Here is a 25,630-nt window from a genome sequence, read left to right as displayed (position 1 = left end):
TGGAAAATTCTGTATGCTTGTCGCACAGTAGGGAAACTCTTGACCATCGAAGCTAGTCTTACAAGTGTAAATCAGCAAGTTGAAGCCGTCACTGCGCTAAAACAACTCACGCTAAAATATCAGTTGAAATCACAATTTCGAATTGGAAAAAAGTAGAACAAAAAATTTTTTTGTGCATGAAAAAACGAAATTTGCAAAACCCTTACAAGAGGGATACTTAGTTTTAGGGAAAATTGGGAATTGCCAAAGAAATAGAAAAACATGGACAAAATCGAAAATTCCAAAACAGGAACGCTTTTTAAAGAAACTGATGACAGATGTAAAATCGAAGTTGTAAATAGGCTAAATATTGTATGCAGGGAAAATTTTCGATTTAGTTTTCAAGATAGTTCTAAAAATTGTTTAAATTGTGGTCTAAAACGAATGTAATTCCGTATTCATTTTATCTTTTAACAATTTGTAAAAGTTGTAACCTGATGATGAACGTAAAGTTCGAAAACGTTTGTTTCAATTATCGGAAGTAGTTTTATTTTGACAAATTAATTTCTTCTACACCTTTACATAATGATTCACCATGATCTAAAATTGGCATGTGCTCTCAAACTGCTGGATGCATAACAGACTGCGTTCTGAAACAAAAACGATCGTGAACATTTTTTTCACAACGATTCTAAAGGACCTGATAGTTAACGAAACATGCCAAAATGTAGACACTCTTCTTCAAAAGTTTTTGGTAGTGATTGAAGCATTGAACTTTTCTTCGAAAAAAATTAAAGTAATATTAAAGCCCTTTAAAAGTTTCCATAGATGAAGAAGTATTCTGTTCATAAATTTTGCCTGCCTAGAGTTCATCCTAACGGTTCTCTTCAGTGAAATACTTTGTGGTTTATATATATTTTTTGAAAAAACATATGAACCGTTAGCGCATATGTGAATCCTTTAACGACTTTGAATCTTGCATTTCGAGAGAAAAGTCCTTGAAGTTAATGCTATAGCGCTTGTTGAAAATAGTGGTCCTAACAGAACAATAGAACGGCTGCTAATTTTTTTCTGACTCCACCTACAATATGAATTGCCCAGAATGGTCTCTAACTTGGTCGGCTTCTAACTTATGTCTCGTCAAGAACCCAAATTTTTGTTTTCGCTCAGCCTACGATCGACATTTTTGCAGGTGCAATTTAGTGTGCCAGTTGTTTTCTTTTAATTCACTTCAACGCCATTAGTGAGCACGTTGTGAAAGAGAGAGAGAGAGAGAGAAAAAAAAAGAGAGAGAGAGAGAATTTAGACTTCTGTGTCATTCACAAGAGTTCACACCCATCAATGAAAGTTAGAATGATAAAGGTTAACTTTCTGAACTTTGCTATAGTTGCAGGAGTTGCAGAGCAGGGTACAGGAACAGGATTTACCGCTAAGTAGCAATTTTGGAATTAATTCCAGTAAACTTCTGTTAGAACTAATTATCAATGTCCGTTTGTTGAATGTTTGTCCATTTACTGATAATATTTAGTAGTTTGCTAGATCTCAACCCAAAAATTCTCATCAGACACTTTTGCGCAAGATATATTGATTGCGATGAGCTAATTTTGTCGTGTGTGCATTATTTTTTCATTTAATTTAATTGGCAATTCGATGTAATTGCCCTGCTATAAGGTTACAAGCGTTAGTAGGTCATGGAGTTCGAAGTAGTACAACAACAGCAAAATCTTAAGTTCTGATAGCCTCCTTGTAATTCACTTCACAACTAATTAATATCCATGCAGTTGTTTTCTTTCGGATACTATGTACTGTTTTGCATTCTGTTGTTTTTTTACAAACCAAACCCTTGTGGCAAAGCTTATAAATGGTATCACACATCCCAGTTAAGCATCAAGTTTTGTTCTAAAGTTCGCTAAAACTGAAGTGTTAGGTTAAAATTTAGAAAGGTTTTGAATCTTTTTGACAACTTTTTTGGCTATTCGCTTTCCAGGAGAGTCATTATCACGTCCCGATCTTTCTGCTCATATTTAATTTCGAGGAATTTTGAATTCTATATATTACACGCGTGAACTCTAAAGTTGGACAAAGTTTTTGCATGTTTGAGAGGCCTCTCGAAGCGCATACTTAAGAGCTGCATTGAGCAGCATGGTTAAGCGAATATATCGAGAAAATTCAATGACCTTAAGGGCTCAAAGTAGATGGGTGAGAACTAAGCCTGTGACAAAAGACTGTTAGTCGGATGCATTTACCAGGAGGCTAAGAGGGCTTGAAAAAATGCCCACCAAGAGCGAGGATTTACCGTCCTGAGTACGACGTGTTTTTTTTTGCTCCCGAACTAAGCTTGAAGTTCTTTTTGTAAAGGGGTTTTTTCTCTGCAAAGTTTTAGCTCTAGGGATTCTGCGCTTTTCTAGAACACTTATTGCTTTCAACTAAGTTTTTATTAATTAATTTTTTGGTTTTTGTGTGATCTCAATTGCTCTCAGGCTGAAATATGTTTATTGATACGATAAAAGTGGTTGTGAGAAACAGGGTTATTTAGACCTTATAGCGTTTTTGGTATGGTGGAGGACTGCAAATCTGAAAACAGGGGGTTGCAAAACGTGTCGGATACCCTTCCAGTTGCAGAACAAAAATTTCTAATCGACAGCATGCGGCCTGTTGTTCGAGAGCAATTCTTGCGACGCAGGTCATTTTACGTTGCTGTGTGTGTTTTGGGGATGAAGAATGGTAATTCTAAATATTAAACGCTTAAATCCTGAAATGGTGCAAACTTTTCACATGTTTAAGTGGTCTATTGATTCGCATGTTTAGGAACCGCATTGCGAAGCATTGAAAAGCGAAAATATCGAGAGAGTTCAATGACCTAATAGGCTCAAAGTAGATGTATGAGAAACGAACCTGGAACAAAAGACTGTTAGTCAGGTGCAGTCACCACGAAACTATGAGGACTCGAAAGTGATCTCGCCCAGAGGGACAATTTACTGACCTGGATAGTACGTGCTTTTATATAGCTCCCCAACGAAGTTTAAGTATTTAGTGTAAAAGTATTGTTTTGCAAAATTTTATCTTTACAGATTCTGCGCATATCTAGAATGCTCTCAACATTCAACTAAGGTTTGCACGTTTTACTTCTTGGTTTTTTCGTGATCTCAAATGCTCTCAATCTGAAATATGCTTATTGATATGATAAAAGCGATTGTGAGAACCGGTGGTATATAGTCGTTATAGCGGAGTTGTTAAGATGGAGGACTGCTAAAATGAGGGTCGAGTGTCGGGTACCCTTCTTTTCGTAGATATGAATTTTCAACACGAAGCCGCCTGCTGTTTGAGAGCACTTCTTGCGACGCTGAGTCGTTTTTTTCCTGTGTGTTTGCGGGAAGAAAAATGCTTATCCCATATATTAAACTCGTGAGCTCTTAAATTGGACACAATTTTTGCCCGTTAAAACGGCACTCGGAGCACATGTTTAGGAGCTGCATTGCGCTGCATTGTTAAACAAAAATATCGAGAGAGGTCAATGATCTGAAAGGCTCAAAGTAGATGTATGAGAAACGAACTTGGAACAAAAGACTATTAGTCAGGTGCAGTCAACACGAAACTATGAGGACTCGAAAGTGTTCTCGCCCAGAGGGAGGATTTACTGACCTGGATAGTACGTGATTCTTAATTGCTTCTGAACGAAGTTTAAGTATTTAATGTGAAAATATTTTTTGCAAAATTTTAACTTTACAGATTCTGCCTAATCTAAAATGCTCTCAACATTCAACTAATGTTTTCACGCTTTACTTCTTGGTTTTTGCATGATCTCAAATGCTCTCAATCTGAAATATGCTTATTGATACGATAAAAGCGATTGTAAGAAACGGTGGTATGTAGTCGTTATGGAGCAGTTGTTATTATGGAGGACTGCTAATATGAGGGTCGAGTGTCGGGTACCCTTCTTTTTGTAGACATGAATTTTCAACACCATGCCGCCTGCTGTTCGAGAGCACTTCTTGCGACGCTGAGTCGTTTTTTCCTCTGTGTTTGCGGGAAGAAAAATGCTTATCCCATATATTAAACTCGTGAGCTCTTAAAATGGACACAATTTTTGCCCGTTAAAACGGCACTCGAAGCAGATGTTTAGGAGCTGCATTGCGCTGCATTGTTAAACTAAAATATCGAGAGAGGTCAATGATCTGAAAGGCTCAAAGTAGATGTATGAGAAATGAACTTGGAACAAAAGACTATTAGTCAGGTGCAGTCAACACGAAACTATGAAGACTCGAAAGTGTTCTCGCCCAGAGGGAGGATTTACTGACCTGGATAGTACGTGCTTTTTAATTGCTTCCGAACGAAATTTAAGTATTTAATGTGAAAATATTTTTTGCAAAGTTTTATCTTTACAGATTTTGCGCTAATCTAAAATGCTCTCAACTTTCAACTAATGTTTTCACGCTTTACTTGTTGGTTTTTGCGTGATCTCAAATGCTCTCAATCTGAAATATGCTTATTGATACGATAAAAGCGATTGTGAGAAACGGTGGTATGTAGTCGTTATGGAGCACTTGTTAAGATGAAGGACTGCTAATATGAGGGTCGAGTGTCGGGTACCCTTCTTTTTGTAGACATGAACTTTCAACACCATGCCGCCTGCTGTTCGAGAGCACTTCTTGCGACACTGAGTCGTTTTTTTTTCCACTGTGTTTGCGGGAAGAAAAATGCTTATCCCATATATTAAACTCGTGAGCTCTTAAATTGGACACAATTTTTGCCCGTTAAAACGGCACTCGAAGCACATGTTTAGGAGCTGCATTGCGCTGCATTGTCAAACGAAAATATCGAGAGAGGTCAATGATCTGAAAGGCTCAAAGTAGATGTATGAGAAACGAACTTGGAACAAAAGACTATTAGTCAGGTGCAGTCAACACGAAACTATGAGGACTCGAAAGTGTTCTCGCCCAGAGGGAGGATTTACTGACCTGGATAGTACGTGCTTTTTAATTGCTTCCGAACGAAATTTAAGTATTTAATAAGAAAATATTTTTTGCAAAGTTTTATCTTTACAGATTCTGCGCTAATATAAAATGCTCTCAACTTTCAACTAATGTTTTCACGCTTTACTTCTTGGTTTTTGCGTGATCTCAAAAGCTCTCAATCTGAAATATGCTTATTGATACGATAAAAGCGATTGTGAGAAACGGTGGTATGTAGTCGTTATGGAGCAGTTGTTATTATGGAGGACTGCTAATATGAGGGTCGAGTGTCGGGTACCCTTCTTTTTGTAGACATGAATTTTCAACACCATGCCGCCTGCTGTTCGAGAGCACTTCTTGCGACGCTGAGTCGTTTTTTTCCTCTGTGTTTGCGGGAAGAAAAATGCTTATCCCATATATTAAACTCGTGAGCTCTTAAATTGGACACAATTTTTGCCCGTTAAAACGGCACTCGAAGCAGATGTTTAGGAGCTGCATTGCGCTGCATTGTTAAACTAAAATATCGAGAGAGGTCAATGATCTGAAAGGCTCAAAGTAGATGTATGAGAAATGAACTTGGAACAAAAGACTATTAGTCAGGTGCAGTCAACACGAAACTATGAAGAATCGAAAGTGTTCTCGCCCAGAACCATGCCGCCTGCTGTTCGAGAGCACTTCTTGCGACGCTGAGTCGTTTTTTTTCCTCTGTGTTTGCAGGAAGAAAAATGCTAATATCATATTATCAGGTTTTTGCATAATATCAGGTGCTATCAATCTGAAATATGTTAGCTGGGATTTTTTCCGTTTGTGCCCCCGCAGCTTTGTGAATACCTATTTTTTGCACCCCCCAGACGCACGTGCAGTAATTTTTACATAACGATTTACTATGTGATGGCTTGTGCTCTGTAACTGGCGGGAGCATAACGTACTGGGGCGGGGGGCACAAACGGAAGAGATCCGTTTATTGATAAGATAAAAGCGATTCTGAGAAACGATGGATTGTTGTGGCTATAGCGCAGTTCGTAAGATGTAGGACTGCTAATCTGATTTTTTGAATTATTTTTCTCTATTATCATTTTGAGCAGTTTGAGTCATGTTGTCGAATCTTCCTTTTTTACAGTAAATATCAGTAGCAATTGAGCACAATGATCAACAGCGCTCCTATCGTTACATGTTTTCGGGGTCATTAATCATACAACATAGCGTAATAAATGGGTTTTGAGACGCGCTTTACCATCCTTTTTAAACTCCTAATATGCAGTTTTTGTATAGCAAAAACAAGCAAGTCACAAACGCCATTGTCCAGAAATTTGTTGTAAAATGAGCAAAAGACAAGTGCACTACACATAGATAGCTTAAGTTGTGAGACCTATGGCTGTTAAACGAGGGTCATGGGTTCGAGCCCGAGTTGGTGCGAAACAGAAACCTCTACTTCATTTAAACCTTCTATTCTTCTATATGATTTTCTGATTATGATTTTGCGGGCCTGCTAGATTTTAAATGATGGTGCTGTTTTACTGGCAAAATATAGCATTTGTTTTCATTGAGCTCCATTTCGTTTTCCTCGTGTCAGCATTCTATGGCTTCAGGATCCGATTTGATATCTGCTGGCTGTGTTGTTACTAACTTATCTTTTCCGATGTTTTTGCTAGCTCTGTGGAGGAAAAAAGAAGACCACTCATTTACAAATAGTTTGCTTTTTATCACTCGGCAAATCATTTTTAATGTAGCAAGTGGGCTTGAGGGTTGCAAAATTTAAACACCCAATAAGCTGAGGAATCGGAAACCGAAAAGCAATCAGATTTGGAAAAAATTAATCGGAATTGGAATAATTGACAAATAATTCATTGGTGACTCTTATTAAATTGCACTAGTTGTTGGAACGACAGAATTAATTGCTCAATAATTGGAGAAAATTGAAGCAACTTTCTCCCAGATCGGAAACCTGGAGATAGAGGAATAGTTCAAAATTGAATTTGACATTTTGTTGAGTAACTTTTGGTCTGAGAAACTTTTCGATTAAAAATAGAATGCTTCAGATAATCTGACCATTTGCGTAATCGTTGGGTAAATCGTGGCAAAATGGTTTGGGAAACTACGAAAAAAATATTGACATAAAGTCGGTTCAATTTATAGATTTTTCCTTCTAGGCAATTGATTGCCCTTAATTTTTCTAAATCCCTGAAACCATTTACTCTATAAACACGATAACTTTTCCTGCTACCCTACCAAAATAGAACAATTATAAAAATTTGCCAGTGGTTATATAAATGGTTGTCAGACAAATTTAAAACACATGTTCTTCAACATTAATTACATTAACGCTCTCAGGACAGTATGAACTTGCTCAACACTCGTATACTTAATGTTTTGATTCAACTATACAGCTGCGGGAGCTTACTTAATATCAGCGCATTGAGTATGACCTGGATTAGGATCCACACTTTAAATGAACTAGCAGTTATGTACCGTTTATATTTTGTATCTATGTTTATACTCTGTGTATTATTTACCCAATTTTTAGATGCTGATTACTGGCGCCCCGTTCCGTATTCCTACTCAAGACACGGGCACAGAGACAGACATGAACGTACAAATAGGCATAATGGACATGCCAATGGGCATACCACAAAGTCGTCTCCTATTCTTAAACGTGAGACCAAGAAACGAGGTTTAAAAATCCGCTATGAGCAGAAAGGGGACAAGAAGATTGAAGAGATAAGCCCCAACAAGACTATTTTTGAAGAACAAGGAAATTATAAGATTACAGGACAGGCCCCACAGTTTGTCGTTAGTGGCAACTATCGTGTCAATAACAAGTCACCTAAGTACGAACTGAAAGGAGACTACAAAATGTCAGGAAAGATACCACAAATCGAAATGAGTGGAAATTATCTTGTCACTGGAACTGCACCACGAACACCTCAAGATCAAACATTTGCTTTCCCCAGTGGATTTTCAGGACTGCAGTTTCAAGCAAACCTGCTCATGTCTACACTGGCTCAAACGTTCAGCAAGGTAGGAGCACAGAATCAAACAAAGAATTTAACCGGAATTTCATTTGCAATGTAGTCGAACTGATCTTGCCAAGTGATTTCTACTGATCGAAATCTATCTGCTGCAAAAGACAATGAGTGTATTCTGTAGCTATAATTTGCATTAGTTTTAACGTAGATTTCCTTGAATAATTTGATCCGAATTTTGGTTATGGACGATTTGTTTAAATCAAATTCAAACTAGTAGAAAAATCTTTGTTTCAACTGAGTTCAGGTATGCTCTTTGTTCCGACCCACTTTAGTGGGGGTGGAACTATATGCTCAGCTGGGTTTCTTTTTTGGTTGAGTAAATTTTGTTGATTACAGAGGTGTGAGTGATATCATTAGAAAGCTTGTCAGGCGTAAAATATCATCTTAAGAAGATTTTTGAATTTCTCTTTTCCCGAGGAGTTACAGAGGCTAAAAATTTTTGTGAACGTTAGCCTCACTTCGGTTTTGTTCTTTTACGTTTCCTAAGAAATTGTTCTGGAACTAATAATTTGGCGGTATTTAACTAATTTAAATCCATATTTATCAAAAATGCTTTTTTTGATATATTAAGATATGGTTTGTTTGCCTTCAACGAAGTGGATTGGAAAGAGTTAAGTAACTATATACAAATAAGCCCTTTTAAACCATATTGCTACTGCAACATCGATGAATTAGTTTAGCCATAAATGGTATAATTGGCTTGACGATGTATTAACCAAAATCACATGACGATGTTCCTATGTCGATGTTCCCATGTCGATGTTCCCAAAATCACATTGCATTACACCTCCCCCATGAGTCAAATAGGAATCCTCACATCTAATGAAAGTCATATTTACTCAAAAAGACAAACAAAAAATCCAAACCTCAGCAGATTGATTAAAATTAAAAATGCGGAAAAGAAGTTGAGAGATCACGTGAAACAAGATCAAGCAGGCTTTGAAGATTAAATTTGAATTGTTTTCTGACCTACAAAAGTACCTGAAATCTGTCTTCAGGAAACAATGTATTTCCAGCATAACAAAACCAATGAAGATATATTGAAGTGCAAATACTTGGTGCTTTTTTCTTCAGTGTTTTCCTAGATGTGTTACAATCACGATGAAAATGTGTTACGAAAAACAAAAATTTGAAGTGAAAATCGACGAAGAAAAATTAGAGCAATAAAGCATGCTGACCTGACAATATTGGTAATACGGTCTTAAACCAGCTGCCTATATATATATAATTTTCCAAGCTGCATTGAACGAAGAAGGGTATTTGCCATCATGTTTGAGAACGAGCGAAGTAATCCGGTTTTTTCAAATTTGAAAGATGTTCTCAAGTTCATTAGCAAGTTACTTAAAGAGCAACGTTGTAAAATTTAATCATTCCAGTACTTAATTCTTTTGTTCTTCGCCTCTATTTTTCAGACCCTCTCAAATCCGTTTACGAAAATAGACCCTCTCACAAATTGTACGAAGATAGGATAATTGGGCAGTTTGCAATTGACAGAGGGCATTAAGTTCTTTTCTTTTAGAGCCTTTCAGCTCGCTAGTCTCCAAGTCATGTAGTCATGTTATCAATCTGGCGTGAAAATGGACTTTTGTTTCTCACAAAAGTCCATTTTTAGCTTGTGAGTTCAGTTTGATGTCTCATATCAAACTTAAAGATGTGTATCTGTGATAAATGTTAATTGAGTCTCAGATAAGAAAATTTATTGGTTTCGCAATAAGTCTACTATCTGAAGTGGCTAGAAACGACGGGCCAAATGCTGGATTCTTCTTCTGGCATCGAGTTCAACATAAGTTGGGATGGCGTTCTCACTGAAGTTGGGTAGAACCGATCTGCTGCCGTTTCGTCCTTGACAATTTAACTGAAATGAAAAAGGTTTAAAGTCTCCTCTTTTACTTCTGAATTGAAAGCAATACTATTAAGCGGTGCTCAGTTAAAGACACAGGTTTCAGTAACTTCAACAGAGTCTTGTAACCTACTACTTATTAATAGGTCTGATGGAGGGCTATTATTGACAGGTCTTAGGTCAAATTGCTGAAAAGAAGAGAGAGTTGGTTCCTGTTCATATTGCATATTTGAGAGGGCAAGAAAAGTAGGTGTAAAAGTTTATGATGACCGAGCGAATTTTAAATCACGTGCGGCTTTTTCAAAACATTATTTCTCGAACTTTTTTGTTTGTCTCTGACATCTTAACCTAGTAATAGTGCGTTTCGCAGAAATTTTGGCCATCTGAAGCAACTGTTGCAATTCCAGCAGTTTTGGCTTTCATTCGACGTATTGATGTTAATTTCAAATTGATATTAAAGAAAAATAACTAATTTCAAACAAATTTGGTTGATTTTGTTATGTTTTCTACTTATTCATTCTGATTTTCTGCTTCCTTTAAATTTTTCTGATTCAATAGTTCATTTGGAGCTATTCTCAAAGTGTTGATACTTGGATGAGACGCTTGAATGCTAGACAGGGCACTTCAGTGTGAAATAAGTGATAATTTTTTTTCTGGTTGTGTTGTTCTTTGCATTCCAATGAGAATTTTGACGAGAATATTGTTTTTATTTTGTCCTTCATTTCTTCGCGTTCATCGGTTTTGACATTTGACTTTTCGTCCTCAAAAACGGATAAACAGGTAGCGCCGGGAGGTCATTAGTGGCTCTTAGAGCCGTGTGCCTTACCAGTCACTCCAAAACTGTTTTGGGTAATACCGAAGCCAACCGCTCGTCGGTTGCTTGAGAGCAATTCGCCCGGTGTTAGTCGTTTGTGTTTGATTGACATTTAATGGTTTTTCAGACAATTAGCAGTGGTTGAGTGAATAAAAATACTGTTGTTAATAACCAATAATTTGGAGTCGCAACGTTTAAAGAATTTTATCAGATGCGCCATCAGATTTTATCAGATACTTCTAATGTTCATTTTCCTGTTATTGTTTCAAGTTGATTAGTATTTTTATGTAGTCTCCTATCAGTGAAGATGGTCAACAGTTCCGGCTATGTTTTATAAATCAGTTAAGTGTCACTGAAAAGATGTAAAATTCAATGACGCTCGGGAAAGCAGGTGTTTCGAACAATCTGTTGAAGGAAAGTCTAACCAAAAGAGAAATTGAGAGTACTTTTTGTTGAAGCATTTCTCATGTGAAAAATACGCGTGAAAAGATATTCGCTAAACGAGTAGAATTTTGTTCACCTGCGGCATTTTCAAAGCAGTGTTTAGGTTAAGCTTTTAATTTTTCGGTGTTTTTTCTCAATTATATTAGTCTGTAGTGCACGTTTGGACTCATTTTTGTTGGCTGCAGTTTTGGTCGACTTGTTATTTTGTTGTTTTGGACACATTTTCTAAGCAAATTTTTGGATTGTTCTTTTTCTGGTTGTTCATGGCTTTCTTGGCGTTCTGAATCGATTGATATTGATTTTTAAGTTCGTTTTTAGAATAGAAAACTTAGTTTTTTTTGTAAAGTGCATCCCATGTTGTCTGGTATTCAAAAGCTTTTTTTTGCCTATTGTTTCTAGTTTTAATCCTTTTTTTGCAATTTTTAGAGCTGCTGTGTAGGTGTTGTAAGAAAGGGTGTTGTAATCAATTTTTAAAAAGCTGTTTTAGGGCGTTTTCCTTATAGACCGTATGTGTATCGTAAAAATGACACTATCTAAGCCAAAAAGCTAGTGGTCTACTACAGGACTTTTGGTCAATCTGCCTATCTTGTTTCTTCAGTTGTTTAAATTCATGGGAGGCCACAAGCGTCTATCGCGGCTATTTTCCGGCAATCTGTCGGCTGTGTTTCTGCTTTGATGCGCATGCAAGTTAGTTTTTTGAAAGATTAGGTTTCTTGTGAAGACGACTTCGAGATGTCAATGAGACTTTACTTTAGTGTACTCATTTTAGATTAATGAGAGGAGGAAGAGGGCAAGTTGTGTAGGGGTGAAATTCTTTCAAATCACTTTTAAAGTGGAGTGAGAAATTGGTATTAGGACAGATTTTTGGTTTTTTGAAAGCATAGTTTTTCTTCCTTGTGCGGCTATTGACTTTTTCTGTTTTTCTCCTGATTTTGTTTTCTTACCGTTTTAGCAGTTCATATGGTGTTCTAATAAGTAAATTTTTGTCTTCTGATTTCATTAAAAGGCAATATATATGACTTTTCTTCAATAAAATATCAGTTGTTTTTAAGCTTTGCGCGTTCTTTTTGCTTTCTTTTTAGATCTCTTTAATGATTGGCCTTTATTAACGCTATGTAATAGTTTCTCTTTTTATGTAGAGGTTTTGAATATTTAGGCACAATTGATTTTCAAATAATACCATTGATTTTTAAGTCTTACCGAGTTCTGTAGCTTTGTTGTCTTGTTACTTTTTTTCATTGATCTCACTGGATCTACTGGATCTTTTTTCTAGTGAATGTTTTCATTTCATAACTAATGACTGTCACTATTTTGAAAAAATATAGATCAGTGGTGTTTTAACCTTGCCCTTATTTTTAGTTTTTATCGTTCACTGACCTCATCTGTATAATGAAATAATGGTTTTTGAAACATTGTTAATTCTAGTTGTTTTTTCTTATAAAACCTTTTTTACTAACTTCCCTAAATTTTTGATCGAATCATAGCGGTGATGTCCGGTGTATTTACCTGGCTTGGTAATCTATTTGGTTAGTCTCACTTTTGTCAGATCTCATTGTTTCTGAGCACAGATTGACTCTCGACATAATTTTTCCAGTTTGTAGGTAATGTATTGACTTCAAACTATTGTGTTTAGAAAGAAGGATCTCAATGAGTTTTTTTGTTGCCGGCTTTTGTTGTCATTTTTTAAACATTATGCCTTGATTGTGCCTCTTATATTCTTGCATTCTATCAAGTTGAAGGTTTATGGTCTAAGATTTAAATATTTTTGTTACATAATTTAATGAATACAATGACACTTCAAAAGCGTTGGAGCAATTCGAATTTCTCAGAAATTGCTATGTGTTGTCCTTTACTTTGTCTGTCTTTTATTTTCTGCAAATATTTTTATCGCCAAAATTTTTGTTGGGAAAACGTTTGTTTGTTATCTTTTAATTGGTTTTTATTGATATAGTCAACAGTTTATAAGGAAGAAATTTTGAAAGAATGTTAATTGGGATCTTTTTAATTGTTGTTTCGTGTAATTGAGATTCGTGTTTCTATTGTATATAATGTCGACTTTTGCATAGTTTCATGATTTTTGAAGTCAAATTGAAGTGATGATGTTTGTCCCGCCTAAACAGGACGTGGAGAAAAAAAACAAATGATTTGCGGGCGTGAAGTTTCATCACTCTTATTTTAAAATAGAGTGAGAAAATGTGTGAACATAAATTCGCTTTGTCGCTGGTGGTTTTTTTGTTCATGCGGCAATTTGACATGTGTTTTTACTGTTTTCTGCCGTTGTTAAGTATTTTTGTTTGCTCATGCTTGAAGTGTTTTCGAGTGCTTAGGGTTATCGTGTGGGTGGCGACTGTTTGCATATGCACTGCTTTCTGGCGTCTTTTGTGAACGGTTCCTGGGACTTCAAAATTTTTAGAGAGTTTTTATATTGTTTTTTACATGCTAGGTTTCTCTCCTCTCTTGATATATCGTTAGTTTTTTTCATATGGTAGCATTTTAGCGAAATAAAACTAACGATGCCAGACGATCTGATAAAAACAACGTTTGTGGAGTCCCATCTTCTTCCATGAAGATAATACCTTTTTTGCCTTTCCCTTCTAATTCCAAATTCTTTACTTCGTTGGCTGTTTCAAATTGAATGGAATAAATTAAACGTTTCCTCAGTTTGATTAGTTTCTGGCTAAGGTTTAAGTTAAGTTTTACTGCGGGTCAATTTTGAAGTCTTCCGACTATGTTTCACTCGTAGTGGAGCGAGTTTTTTGTTCGTTTGCGTTGTTTAGTTTTTGGTTTAACGTGACTCACTTCACTCTCAAAAATGACTTTCTTCACCTGACTTTATCACTCAAATTGACTTCTGCTCATCTTATTTCAAGGAAATAAGGTAAGCTGAATGTATGTCGCTCTAATTAGGTTATTTGAAAGCAGCTAATGAATTTTCTTTTTTGTCTTTTTTATCGCTTTGAGGCAGATCTACGAATCTATTGCAGCTTTTTTGGGCAGTATAGCAGCTATGTTTGTAATTGGAAATACCATAACTATGTATTCTGCATTTTTATACTGTGCATAAACGTCTTGATTTAGGTTGGTGGTTATGGTATTAAAAATAGCAGAAACTTTCTTTATGAAAAGTGAAACACAACTCGGACCGCTTTATTTTACCTGGAACGATATGTAAATTTCAATGTGATCATATTGCATCTTCCCTATCTTTGTCCAGATTTTCCCTCGAAACGTGAAAAACGCTGGAGATGGAATTTGATGCTTTATCTATAGAAATTTACATGGTTAGAAATTTGGGATAATGCCTATTTTGTGAGCACTGTAGCTGATAGTGTCACACTATCAATTTGCTCGTCATTTGCTAGTGTGGAATCTTTGTAGCAACTCATTATAAATTCCTTTTAATGTCAGTGTTCAAACAATTTATGACATGATGTGAAGACTCTCACAGCTAATTTATGCCTTAATTTGCATCCCTTAATGTCCTACACTCGTTATAACGGCAAACCTAAAAGTTAATTGATAATATGACATGAAGTGATTCAACAAGGAAGGAAAATTAACTGCGAATTCAGAGAAACCATTTACCGGGTATCAACCGTATATGCTATCAACTGAAAACTTGAGTGGTACCACTTTACAAATTTTAAATTTGTCCGATTTTTCCATAAATAGGTTGTGATTTGAGTTCAACGCCTGTTTAGCGATACTTTTCGTCCTTTCATAGTTTTGTCTTTTGAACAAATATTCACATTTCTGATTTCAGTGTTAATAGTGGGTCAGTCAGGCCATAATATACCCTAGGGAGATTTACTGCGATTAGAGTGCGGGTGTGGATTGCGCTGAACCTTTTCCTCCCCGCTTAATCTAAAATGCATAAGAAATTAATCGTTCAGGGTCGTGGTAAGAATCAAAGCCGTCGATGATATCTTAGATGAAAAGTAATCTTAAGGCAGAAAGAAACGAAACTTACTTTTATTTAAGACCTCCATTGGGAACTTCAGTCTGCCAAGATAAGAAGCTTGAGATCTCATTTTCTGATCTCTGATCACGCTTTTTCGATCGTGTTCCGGTTTTCCCATTAATGACAAGGGTTCTGAAAATCCCTGAAGTTTATTGGGGTTATCCAAGTAATCACTGTAGTCAGCTCCCGACTCTTGGTAGTCCAATAGTTGGTTTTGAAGTTGTACCACCTTGGAGTATTTTTCCAAATTTTTCCGCCATGAAATGGGAAGCGTTTGGCTTATAAATGGGAAAAGAATGTCGCTCGCTGTGTTGATACTGCGTTTCGTGGAAACTCGCATTCCTGAAAATAAATAATTTCGCCTGAATGATGCTAAATTGGTTATCGGAGAATATGGGATAATAACTAACGTATGGTTAAGGGCCTAAAATACAGCCCTCGAAATATGAAATGAAAACCCGATAGAGAACCAAGTCTGTTATTGGGACCAAGTCAAACAAGGAGGCTCGTTAATGTGCGTTTGCACATGATGTTCCGACCCGAGTTCATCTACATTTTTGACTTAGTTGTCAATCAAATGAAGAGATAATCAAAAATATATGTTTGAGTTAAAGAAATCTTTACACACCCAAATTACTAGTTAAATTACATAATGCCATGCCTCATTAAAGAGCTCACGAGATCTGCCATTAAAAACTACGAGAAAAAGTACAAATAACAAAATCAGCTAAAACAAAAATTTCACGGCAAAAATTCAATGCCTAAATTTAAAAGCACCTTGTAACATCGTCAAAATGCAATCAGATAAAATCTTAGCTACACAAATTTACTCTTTCTCAACTATACAGCCGATGGGAGTTTTCCTTAATGGGACTCGGCAACATGTAGACAAACAGAAATAATGAGGCAACATTCAAAAATCAATCAACATTTTAAAAAACGTTTCATAACTTCATACGTCTCAAAAAATCTTAGCCTTTAATGAAATAATTCTTGATAAAAATACAAAAAAAAGCATTACGAAACCGATAAGACCTGTATTTGTTTAGACTAAGCCATAGAAATGAACTAATGTTGTAGAAAAAACTAAAAAAAACAAACAAATAACGAAAACACAAATTATTGAAGCCATTAAAATCATTAGCTTTATATGAATGTTGTTTCTTTTTACAGTTTTTTCAGATATTATATATACTAATTCAACTAAAATCATTCTGAACGGTTAATGTGAAAATCATTGGGATCTGTTGTTACGCGAATATGCTCAAAAACATCATTCTAGAAAAGAACAACAAAAACTGAAAAACTGAAAAAAAAAATGAAAACAAATATCATAAAATTTTAGGCTATTCGCTTTAAACTGACTGCATTGAGTAATATCATTCATTCAATCATCAATTAGAAGCTTGTGAAACCTCTCAGCGTTTTACGACTACAAAAATAATAAAAAACAGTCAAAACAGCAAAGTGAAAAAAGCGAGAAAAAAGTGTCGCAGCCATTAAAAGTAAACTTTTCAGTAAAAACTTTCTGTCTTCAATTATTTTTTAACAACAATGGGATGCATCGTCGTTAAAAGAATAACTTAAAAAATCAACAAGTATTAACAAGTATATCAAAACCACGAAATTTTTACGAAAAACACGTAATATCAACGCCATTAAATTCAATAGCTTTCAAAGGAAATCAAAAACGCTAAGTCGTGCTTCCATTGGGAAAACTATGAAATTCAACAAAAAAGTGCTAGAAGAAATTGTCTGAGCCATTTAAACCAGAAGTCTCTCTAAAAACTTTTACTACGATACATTGAACGTTTGTTCCAAGCAAATGAGAACTATCAGTATTATAATTTTAACATTTTAGAGCATGTAGATATCTAACCTTAGGGTTATAGTCTGAGTAATTTACATGTTTAAAAAAAATAATATTGTTATAAGATTTCAAAAGGAACCAAATTAATAAGAAAATAAATCCAAAAATAAAAAATTATGAAAACTCGTCGCATCGAAGTCATAAAACCAGTAGTTTGAAGTCAAAATCGCCATCGAGATTAATTTTGGTTGCAGTAGAAAGAAAGGAAATCCGGTCATTACTGAAAATGACATAGAATTAAAAAAAAGTTTAAGATCGGTTAATGTTCAAAAGAATTCGAGAAATTGTTTTTAATGTCTTAACAGCCATTAGCTGTCCACTCAAACCACTAGATAGGTTCACTTAATGCTCTTTAAGGAGCCTATTGCAGTTTTAATCAACAAGTTTATGCTATTGGACTTAGGAAAATTTAGTAAAAGCTAAAAAAGAAAATCAAAATTTCAGTAAAAATTACGAGAAGTCATAGTAGAGGCCAAAAGTAAACTAGTGCGATCCCTCGAAAACTAATTTTTTTATTCTTTGGGCTTCGTTTGACTGAAAGTGAGGTTCGTCATTACTGGAATCTGGATATGGAAAGTGACTAGTCTATAAGTGACTTTTAAGAACAAAAAAAGCGAAAAGTTTTCTAAAAAAACAGCTCTCAAAGAATTCGTTTTTTTATAGTAAACTTACGCATGAGACCAAAACTAGCATTTTTGTCGCCTTTCGCCTATAAGTAGCAAAAAATGTTTCAATTTGTTGCGTGAAAAGTAGTCTTGAATTGATATTTTTATTGAAAATATCTTAATTTGAACGAAAATTAAGCTAAAATTGAACAAAATCATGCCTATTTTCCTCTGTTCACACAAAACTTTAAACCTTGATAACTCCTCGGAGAAAACGAAATACAAAAAAATCTTTTTAATTGCTAACGCTACGCTGGACGAGCTTTTTAATGATACCACTCACATTTCTCTACGATGAATATATCGATCGGCCAAAATTGTCTGAACAAAAAAACCCATTTGAGTATATAGTTCCTCCCCCCACAAGTGGGGTAGGAAGAATTAGACCTATAATCCACGATTAGTCATTGAAGAGTTCGCATTCTAACCACTTGGATCACAGTTTGGACTATAGTTTGCATAGAAATGAGTAAATAAAGAGATAATAGTTGCTCAAAGAGAGTCAATAATATCGTCAATTAATCGACTGTTCGAATCAAGTATATCGGTGTTGGACATTTTTATGCAGTTTTTCGTCTCATAAATTTCATTTTTGTCTTGAAAAACTGGATAAATTGGTGAAACAGTAGGGCATTAAGTCGCTGCAGCTCTCTAATAGCCTTATCAGCCGACCAAAATTAATAATTTTAAATTCAAAGAGATTTCAGTTGTTTACGTAACTGGTGCTGTCCAATCAAATTCTAACAAACCACTGTTTGGTGTAAGAACATTGGCTTACTTTGCTACTCTGACAACAAAAAATTTCTATTTTCGAATACTCGACGAATTAAAATTCGTCTTGAAAATCGTTTTCCAGAAGAGTGATTTTGCAAAGGACCCTGAAGATGACCCATTGATCGTTAAACGGAAAATTTTATTTAACATGAGTTCTTCATTTCGGACCAACATAAACTGATTGGCAACAAACTGTATTGAGAAAAACTTTCCTTGTATTTGCTGTTATTGAGAGATTGTCTGTTTTAAGACCCTTTTCAAAGCTCGTTTCTGAAGTTTATCCAGCATCCGGCATTTCGGCCAATTGGAAAACCAATCGTTGGAAGCAGAAAAAGACCGATAAAATAAAACTTCCGTTGAAAATTACTTAAAGATTAATGTAGAATGATTTGTAAGAATTATCCCCAGATCAACGACACTCAATTTAAATGGAATTTCAATCTCATTTTGTCAAAACTTCCATTTGGTCAATTATCTTTAAGTCGAAACAAATAGCTCCAAACGTGGATATATAATGGATCATTTGATTGATCTGTTCAAACCAATCGGAAGAGAAAACAATTCATCTTGACTTGAAATTCCATATTCTTTAGCTGCAAAAAAGAAATGAACAGTTGTCGCGTAATGAGGTAGGTCATTTATAACTATAGGAAACATAAGAACTGCAAACACCTATCACTGAGGAGCACCGCTGTTACAGCTGTTTCAGATGATTTTTCGTTTTCGATTAAAAAGCACTGAGTTCGATCTGACAAATCATTGGCAAAAAAGTCTCTGTATATCGGTAATCAAAGCCAAAGTTCCTAAGCTTACAAAGAAATGCATTGTGGTTTATGGTATCAAACGTTTTTGCGAAGTCCAAGAAACGCCTGTCCCGTATGCAACTCTTCGAGAGAAATTCGACCAACGCTAGTTGGATATTTTTGAATTTATACCAAATTAAAAGCATCAAAAAAGTAGAATTTCTTGATTAAATTTCAAGCGAATTGGCGAGAAATTGACAACTCGCTCGAAATTTAATCCAGAATTTTATCAATTTTTTCTTAACTTTTGTTCTGCGTTGTTTAATTTAGTAAGGAACACTATTTATGACTTGCTTTGAACTGAATAAATATCTTGCAAAACTGCAATGAAAAATGAATTTAAAAAAAATCAGAGTTCAAGTTAGTTCAAGTTTACTTCGAAGCTGGGAAACTTGCTTAAATTACATATAAACAATATTAATGGTTTGACAGACTTTAGTAGGGGATGAACTATATACTCCCATGGTTTTTTAGTTCAGTCAATTTTCGCTGATCGTTATATTCCTCGTACATGATTGTGAGTGGTATCAGTAAAGATTGTCAAGCGTAGAATTGCAATCTAAAAAGATTTTTTTTAATTTTCCTTTTCCCAAGGGATTTACGGAGGTAAGATTTGTGAACGTTAGCCAAACTTCTGTTGATTTCTTCACATTTTTCATAATTTTTGCTTAAATTTTGATCAATTTTTTGGTGATATATGATAAGATTGTTTACAGTAGTCTCATTGGTTTTACATTTAGTGATAACTTTGTTTAGTTTGATGGTGATGCAGCAATAAAAACTGATAACACAATCTTCTTTGTCTCAGATATGGGCTAATTGTGCGTCTGGCTCCTCTAAAAAGTTTCTGGAATTAATAACTTTGCGCTCTTTTTGGTAATTTAAACCGATATTTATAAAAAATGCATAGGTTATTTTTGATATATTAAGGTATACGTCTCTTACTCTCCTTAATGGCAGTTATCATCGGTCCGTCTTTTTTCAAATATTTTTTGAATTTTTATCTGTCTGTTTTTGTCCCGAGTAATAAAATCCTTTTCTTATTTGAAGGCGCAATTAATGAAATGTCCCTTTATAATCCAATAAAGTCTGATAAAGCATTATTGCGTTTCATAAGTAAAGCTCATGGTTTTCATGTTCCCGATAAATTGTTTTTGTAATTTAAATGATTTCTTGAGATGCTCTTCAAGCATTTGATGTTTTTTTGTCCTTTAACTGAGTCTTATTAATCAAACTTCTAATTGGGTATCTAGGGAGCTATGAAAGAAATTATCTTATGCTTTCAGTTGATACTCAACGCCTTTTTCGGTAATATAACTCGGTAAGTAACTAAAACTCATCATTTATTTTTGATATGACCTTTTGGTTAAAATTATTATTTCGGTAACATGGAAAAGTTTTTGTCTTAATTTAGAAGAGGCAGGAGCAAGGTCAGTTTTGTTTTATCTGTTGAATTTTATTGTTCAAAAGTTATTCAAAATTCAATGTTGCTCTGTATGTTTTTTCGAAATACTTTTGCCTTTTTAATGTCAAAGTTTAATGGCAAAAGGGCGGCCAATGAACATTTTTTTCGGCAAAGCATGTGGTTTTTTTGGCTTCAACATTGTTTGCATAAAAATGTTATCGAAATTTTGATTTCTCTTTGTATTAAGTGCTAATGTGTAGTCTTTTCACTTTCCCTCACGAATGAGATGTACAACTGGTCTTCTAAGCAGCACGAAGTTGAAATATTCGGAATTTTTTAGTTTAAACCTTAGTTGTTATGCCTTACGGTTTCAAAAATTTGTTTTAAAATTTGGTTTTTTGAGATTTGACAATTTCAGTCTTACTTTTGCTATCTGTAAGCGTAGATTCATAGGAGAGAGAGGGTTTTTTTCAAGTGAACCTTGATGTTGTCTTACTAGTAGTGTTATCATTTAAATGAATGTTTTTGCGTTGATATTACAAGTTTTTTTCTGACATTTTCCAACTTTTTAGGTTCTCTCTTGAAACAAAGTGCCACTGATCTCCAATATTTTTTAGTGAATAGAGTTTGCTCTTATGGGCTTGACACCGTTTCCTCGCAAAATTAAAGGATTTCTTGGTTTTTGCCTTTATTTATTCTTTTTTGTCGTATGGCATTCTAGATAATGACAGGTCTCAATGAGTTTGCTTGACGGTTTAAACGAAGCCATTGAATGATTTCAATTGTTAGCTAATTGCTTTCATGACTTTGAATTTAATTGTTTTGAATTTAATTTTCTGACTTTGCTCCTTTTTTGTTTCCTGTGTACTTGTTTATTATTCTCAACCAAGACAGTTCGCATATCTTTTCTGGAAAGATATAAGTCTTTTGATTTAGTGTACTTTTAATCCGATGCTATTTTGACCTTTTCATTCATTAAGTTTTATTCAAAAAAGGATAGACATTGACTTTCGGTGGTAAGTAATGCTTGTTGTTTTTTATTTTATTTTGTTGTTTGTCTTGCCTCTTACTCTCCTTATTGGCAGTTATCATCGGCTCTCTAATGAGTTCTTGTTTCGATTGTATAATGCTTAGCGCTGAAGCGATTTTTGAAATGAATAATTCAATTTTTTTCAGCAAAAGGTGATTTTTTAAGGTTTTCTGTCTGTTCATTTGGTGGACAATTTAGTCATAAACGTTGTTGAGCGGGGTCAGACATTATCCGCGGACTCACATTACCAAGCCTCCTTGTTTGCACTTTAATTGCAACAGCATTATGATAACGATGATTAAGGATGCTATGATGAAGAGCATGATGTTGAGATTTCTAGTGGAATTTTGCTTTCTGCTTTCTACGGAAAATTGAAAAAAAAATTTCACCCGTAAGTTTTGTCACACGTAAGTTCTTCGTCATTTTTTCAGAATTTACTGAAGTTCAATTTGTGTGCAGACGCATAGAAAATAAGGAAAGAGACTCAAAATTGGTATAGTAGTAGTGCAGGATTTAGAGTAAGACTCTTGGGTTGCCACCCAATTTACAGTTCAGATCAGTTTTATCTTCTTTAGTATGTTGCAGTTTCCACATCTGCAAATCTCCCTGCGTATTTGTTCTGTTGCACAAAATGATATGTGAAAAAACTCGAGTATATTTTCGGTAAAGTATATTTGTTTAGAGTCTTTTCATAATCATTCGCAACTCTAGAAACGTAATTGAAGAGCAATTTCGTTCTTCTAAAAAAGTTATTGTTAGTTTTGTTAATTATCGCTTTAGTTATTTGACATTCACCCCGTTCAGTCTGTCGTGTGGTTTCTACTGCTTCTTCAATATCGTTAATAACTACATCATGATCCCCTCGAATAATGGATAATAGAAGCAAAAGATCAAGCATTTCTACATAGAGACTCAGTATTAACAGTTTTAAGGTCACTAAGCGATTGCGGTAGTTCTGATTTGAGCTGATTATCCATTTTGTTGCAAGATGTTGGACTTTTTCAATTTCGTGCAGGTTACTTCTACTTGTAGCCACGTTTGAGAGGCATAGACGGCAATCGGTACAACATATCCAGTGTATGCATTTAGTTTCAATTTCCAGTCACTTGAGCTTGAAAAATTGCGTTTTATTTAAAAGAGTGCGCCCATTGCTTTCCTAGACCTACTAAGGCAACTTTTTTTCTAAATTAAGTTTTGCTGTATATTAAAAAATGAAGTATTTTATGCAGTTTTGCGATTTTGGAAGGTTATTTTTGCTAACGAGTGTAAAGTTATGGTTGACAACGAGGCTGATTGAACCTATTAATCAGTTTAAAAAAACAGCTGTACTTAATTTATTAGCGTTTTTGATTGGATTTGCTTCAGATTCTTTAGCTGAGTGTTTGGTTAGTGCTTTTGGACGTATAAAATTTATGAATTGCTAGAAGAACTGTAGAAAGTGGAGTCCAATTAACCCTCACTAATAAACCTACGTATGTTTGTATCATCTTTCTGTAATCTCCGATCTGATATTGAATTGTTTTGCTACTTGGCAATTATGAGGCAATTGCCGTGGAGTTCTGTTAGAGCTTTACTAGTCTCTAATTGTATGGAATTGTACGGTTTAGTGAAACTGTTGAAGATGCATTTTTCAGGGTATTAAAGACAATTATTCTAGTAGGTATGCTTTGAACCCCATACTTTTTTGCCCCCACGCCTCCCGTTTCTGACACTCTGAAGACTAAATTTTTAATAATTCGCATTTTTTCTCAAAATTCTGCTTTTTAACGGATTCAAAAATTGCGAGAAACCCAGTGAATCCATTTGCAACATTTTCCTAAAGACCATTTTTTTGTTTAAAATACACACCAAATTTATTGGTGATTGGCTTTCTAGTTATGCTCGTAAAGCTATGTGTGACTGTAGACACCAGCTAAGCATTTCAATTGTTTTGAACATCATCCCGGACAATTTTTGACACACATCTTTACAACACACGAGTAAACTGAGAAAATCTGGCGAGTAGAGCGTCAAAACTACTAACCCCATCGAAGGTTCCTTGCTGTAGCGTCCGCTTCGCAACCGTTGCAGAAAATTGCTGCAATAATGACCAAAGAGAACAGCAGATTTGGTATTTTTGTCCTGTGTAAGTAACTTTTGTTCGAAAATAGGGCGCTATGGTTTCTAATTTTGCCTGCGGATCTTCGGAACGTAGTTGTAGTCATTTTTAAAAAAAGTTTGCGGAGCTGATGGGAAGAAATAGAGTGATAGGGAATATTTTCTGGCGATCTTTTCTATCCTGCGGATCGTTACTTTGTCAGGGAGAGTTCTCTATCCTAATTAAAATCCGGGCTTTCTTTAAGCTATGGCATAAGTTACAAGGGGAAAATTAAGTATAAGTGGGGGAAATTTTGTGCTGAATATGGAATGAAATGGGAGCACCCTTTCATAGTTGAGTTTATCTTTCAAAAAATAGGGGATATCCGTGAATTTTTTTTGTTTATTTGTGAACAAAGTACATTACACATCAGATGACGTAAGTTTTGCTAAGGAAAGGGACATGATTATTAACTGAAATATGAACCAATGGTATTTGTTTAATCAGAGAATCAAAAGCGTAGGGGTAAATGTAAGAGGATACTTTGGAATCAGTGGGAAAAGTTGTTTAATTAGTACTGATTCATCCGAAGACGGGTGGATCAACATAAAAAAATTTTAACTCATTTGTTAATCGATCTGAACAAATAGCAGTAAAAAAAATTTTTTTGTGCCCGGGAGGGTTTTATTTCGGTGCCGACATTTTTGACACACGACAGCTAATGAATTACCAAATGTTTTTTTGTTAAATGTTTGCAACAAAAAGTGGATATTGATAATAATCGATAATATCAATAGACAAACAGGAGCTTGCAACATTGACAAAGTGCTTATTTTAAATTAATCTTTTTCAGATTTTAAGAAAATTTCAAATCAGAACTCAAGCTGGTTTCATATCGCATGTTAATTTTATCGATATTATTATGGGCTTTCCGGGTTCAGAATATCAATCTTTTCTAAGCTTATTTTTGTTAATAATCTTGTTCCACTATCACCTCCATTTAGTGAGGGATTAGATTTCTCAATTACCATACTTGTTAAAAATCAGCAATAAAACCATGCTGAAAACCTGTTGGATTTTTCAGCTATAAAATTAGAAGCTTGCTGAAATTGCCCGGCTTTTAGTTTGATTTTGCATGAAATAAGTAATTTTGAAAATAGCTGTATGAAATGAAATAAATAAAATTTAAACCAGTTCATTATTTAAACCATGACCGTAAAATGCAAATGTTAAATGCTAGAATGTTCAATAAAGTTGGTCCTTGAATTTCGAATCTGCGATAAATAATTTTTTTTCTTCTAATCTCTTCATTATCTGTCATGAAGCACAAAGTGCAACGCATCCAGGATCTATCCCAGATTTCTCCAGCTATGTTTAATTGTTATGGAGAATCATAGATAGCAAAGATGTTTGAATAAATTTTGGCTGAGGAGTTTTAGATGCGAGTTGAAAATACGTTTAAGTAAATACAAAGCATCTATGATTTATTATCTTAGCACTCCTAACCTTTTTGATTACTCTCAAATGATGTTTGTCGCAATTATATTAGTACTGCGGTCTTTTTAATGCAAATTTTCACTCGATCAATTTTGTTCTGACACTTTTGTCTGTTTCTCCTCACAAACTGTAGAATCAGCTAGAGCCCGGAGATTATTATGTTGCCGAATAGCTCGGAGATTTTTATGTTGCCGAATAGCTCTCTTTGAGCTTTTCTAGTCTTAAAGTGTACAATTGACCCAAGTTGCTGAGAGGCATAAATTGATGATGTGAAGGGCAGGTTATTCGCAGTTTTGACTCCTACCCCGTCCCCACTCTTCCTATCACTTCAATACCCACCATACCCGCCAGCAACCTCATTCCACTTCACGCTTAATAACACGTCTCCCGTCCGACATCTAGAACGGATGCATCCTTTTTTCTATTTCCGCTCTGCTAAGCTAGCCTCAATTAGTCAAAGCAAGCTGCTCCCGATATCAGTTGCTCGCATGTT

At 35.0% G+C, this 25,630-nt stretch overlaps 1 protein-coding gene across 1 annotated transcript; it reads right to left on the bottom strand.

The window, feature by feature from the left end:
- Positions 1-9,615: 9,615 nt before the first annotated feature.
- On the bottom strand, positions 9,616-24,072 carry LOC142348427 (uncharacterized). The gene is made up of 3 exons (XM_075399785.1): positions 23,587-24,072; positions 15,026-15,358; positions 9,616-9,812 (listed from the first exon to the last, which is right to left on the bottom strand). The coding sequence occupies exons 1-3, from the start codon at positions 23,765-23,767 to the stop codon at positions 9,760-9,762; spliced, it is 567 nt and encodes a 188-aa protein (XP_075255900.1). The 5' UTR covers positions 23,768-24,072; the 3' UTR covers positions 9,616-9,759.
- Positions 24,073-25,630: the final 1,558 nt, after the last annotated feature.

The sequence above is a fragment of the Convolutriloba macropyga genome, chromosome 10, assembly GCF_964194025.1.
Source record: "Convolutriloba macropyga chromosome 10, txConMacr16.3, whole genome shotgun sequence".
NCBI classification, from domain to species: Eukaryota; Metazoa; Xenacoelomorpha; order Acoela; family Convolutidae; genus Convolutriloba; species Convolutriloba macropyga.
The sequence above is the reverse complement of the archived record's forward strand: the minus strand, read 5'-3'. Positions and strand labels throughout refer to the sequence as shown.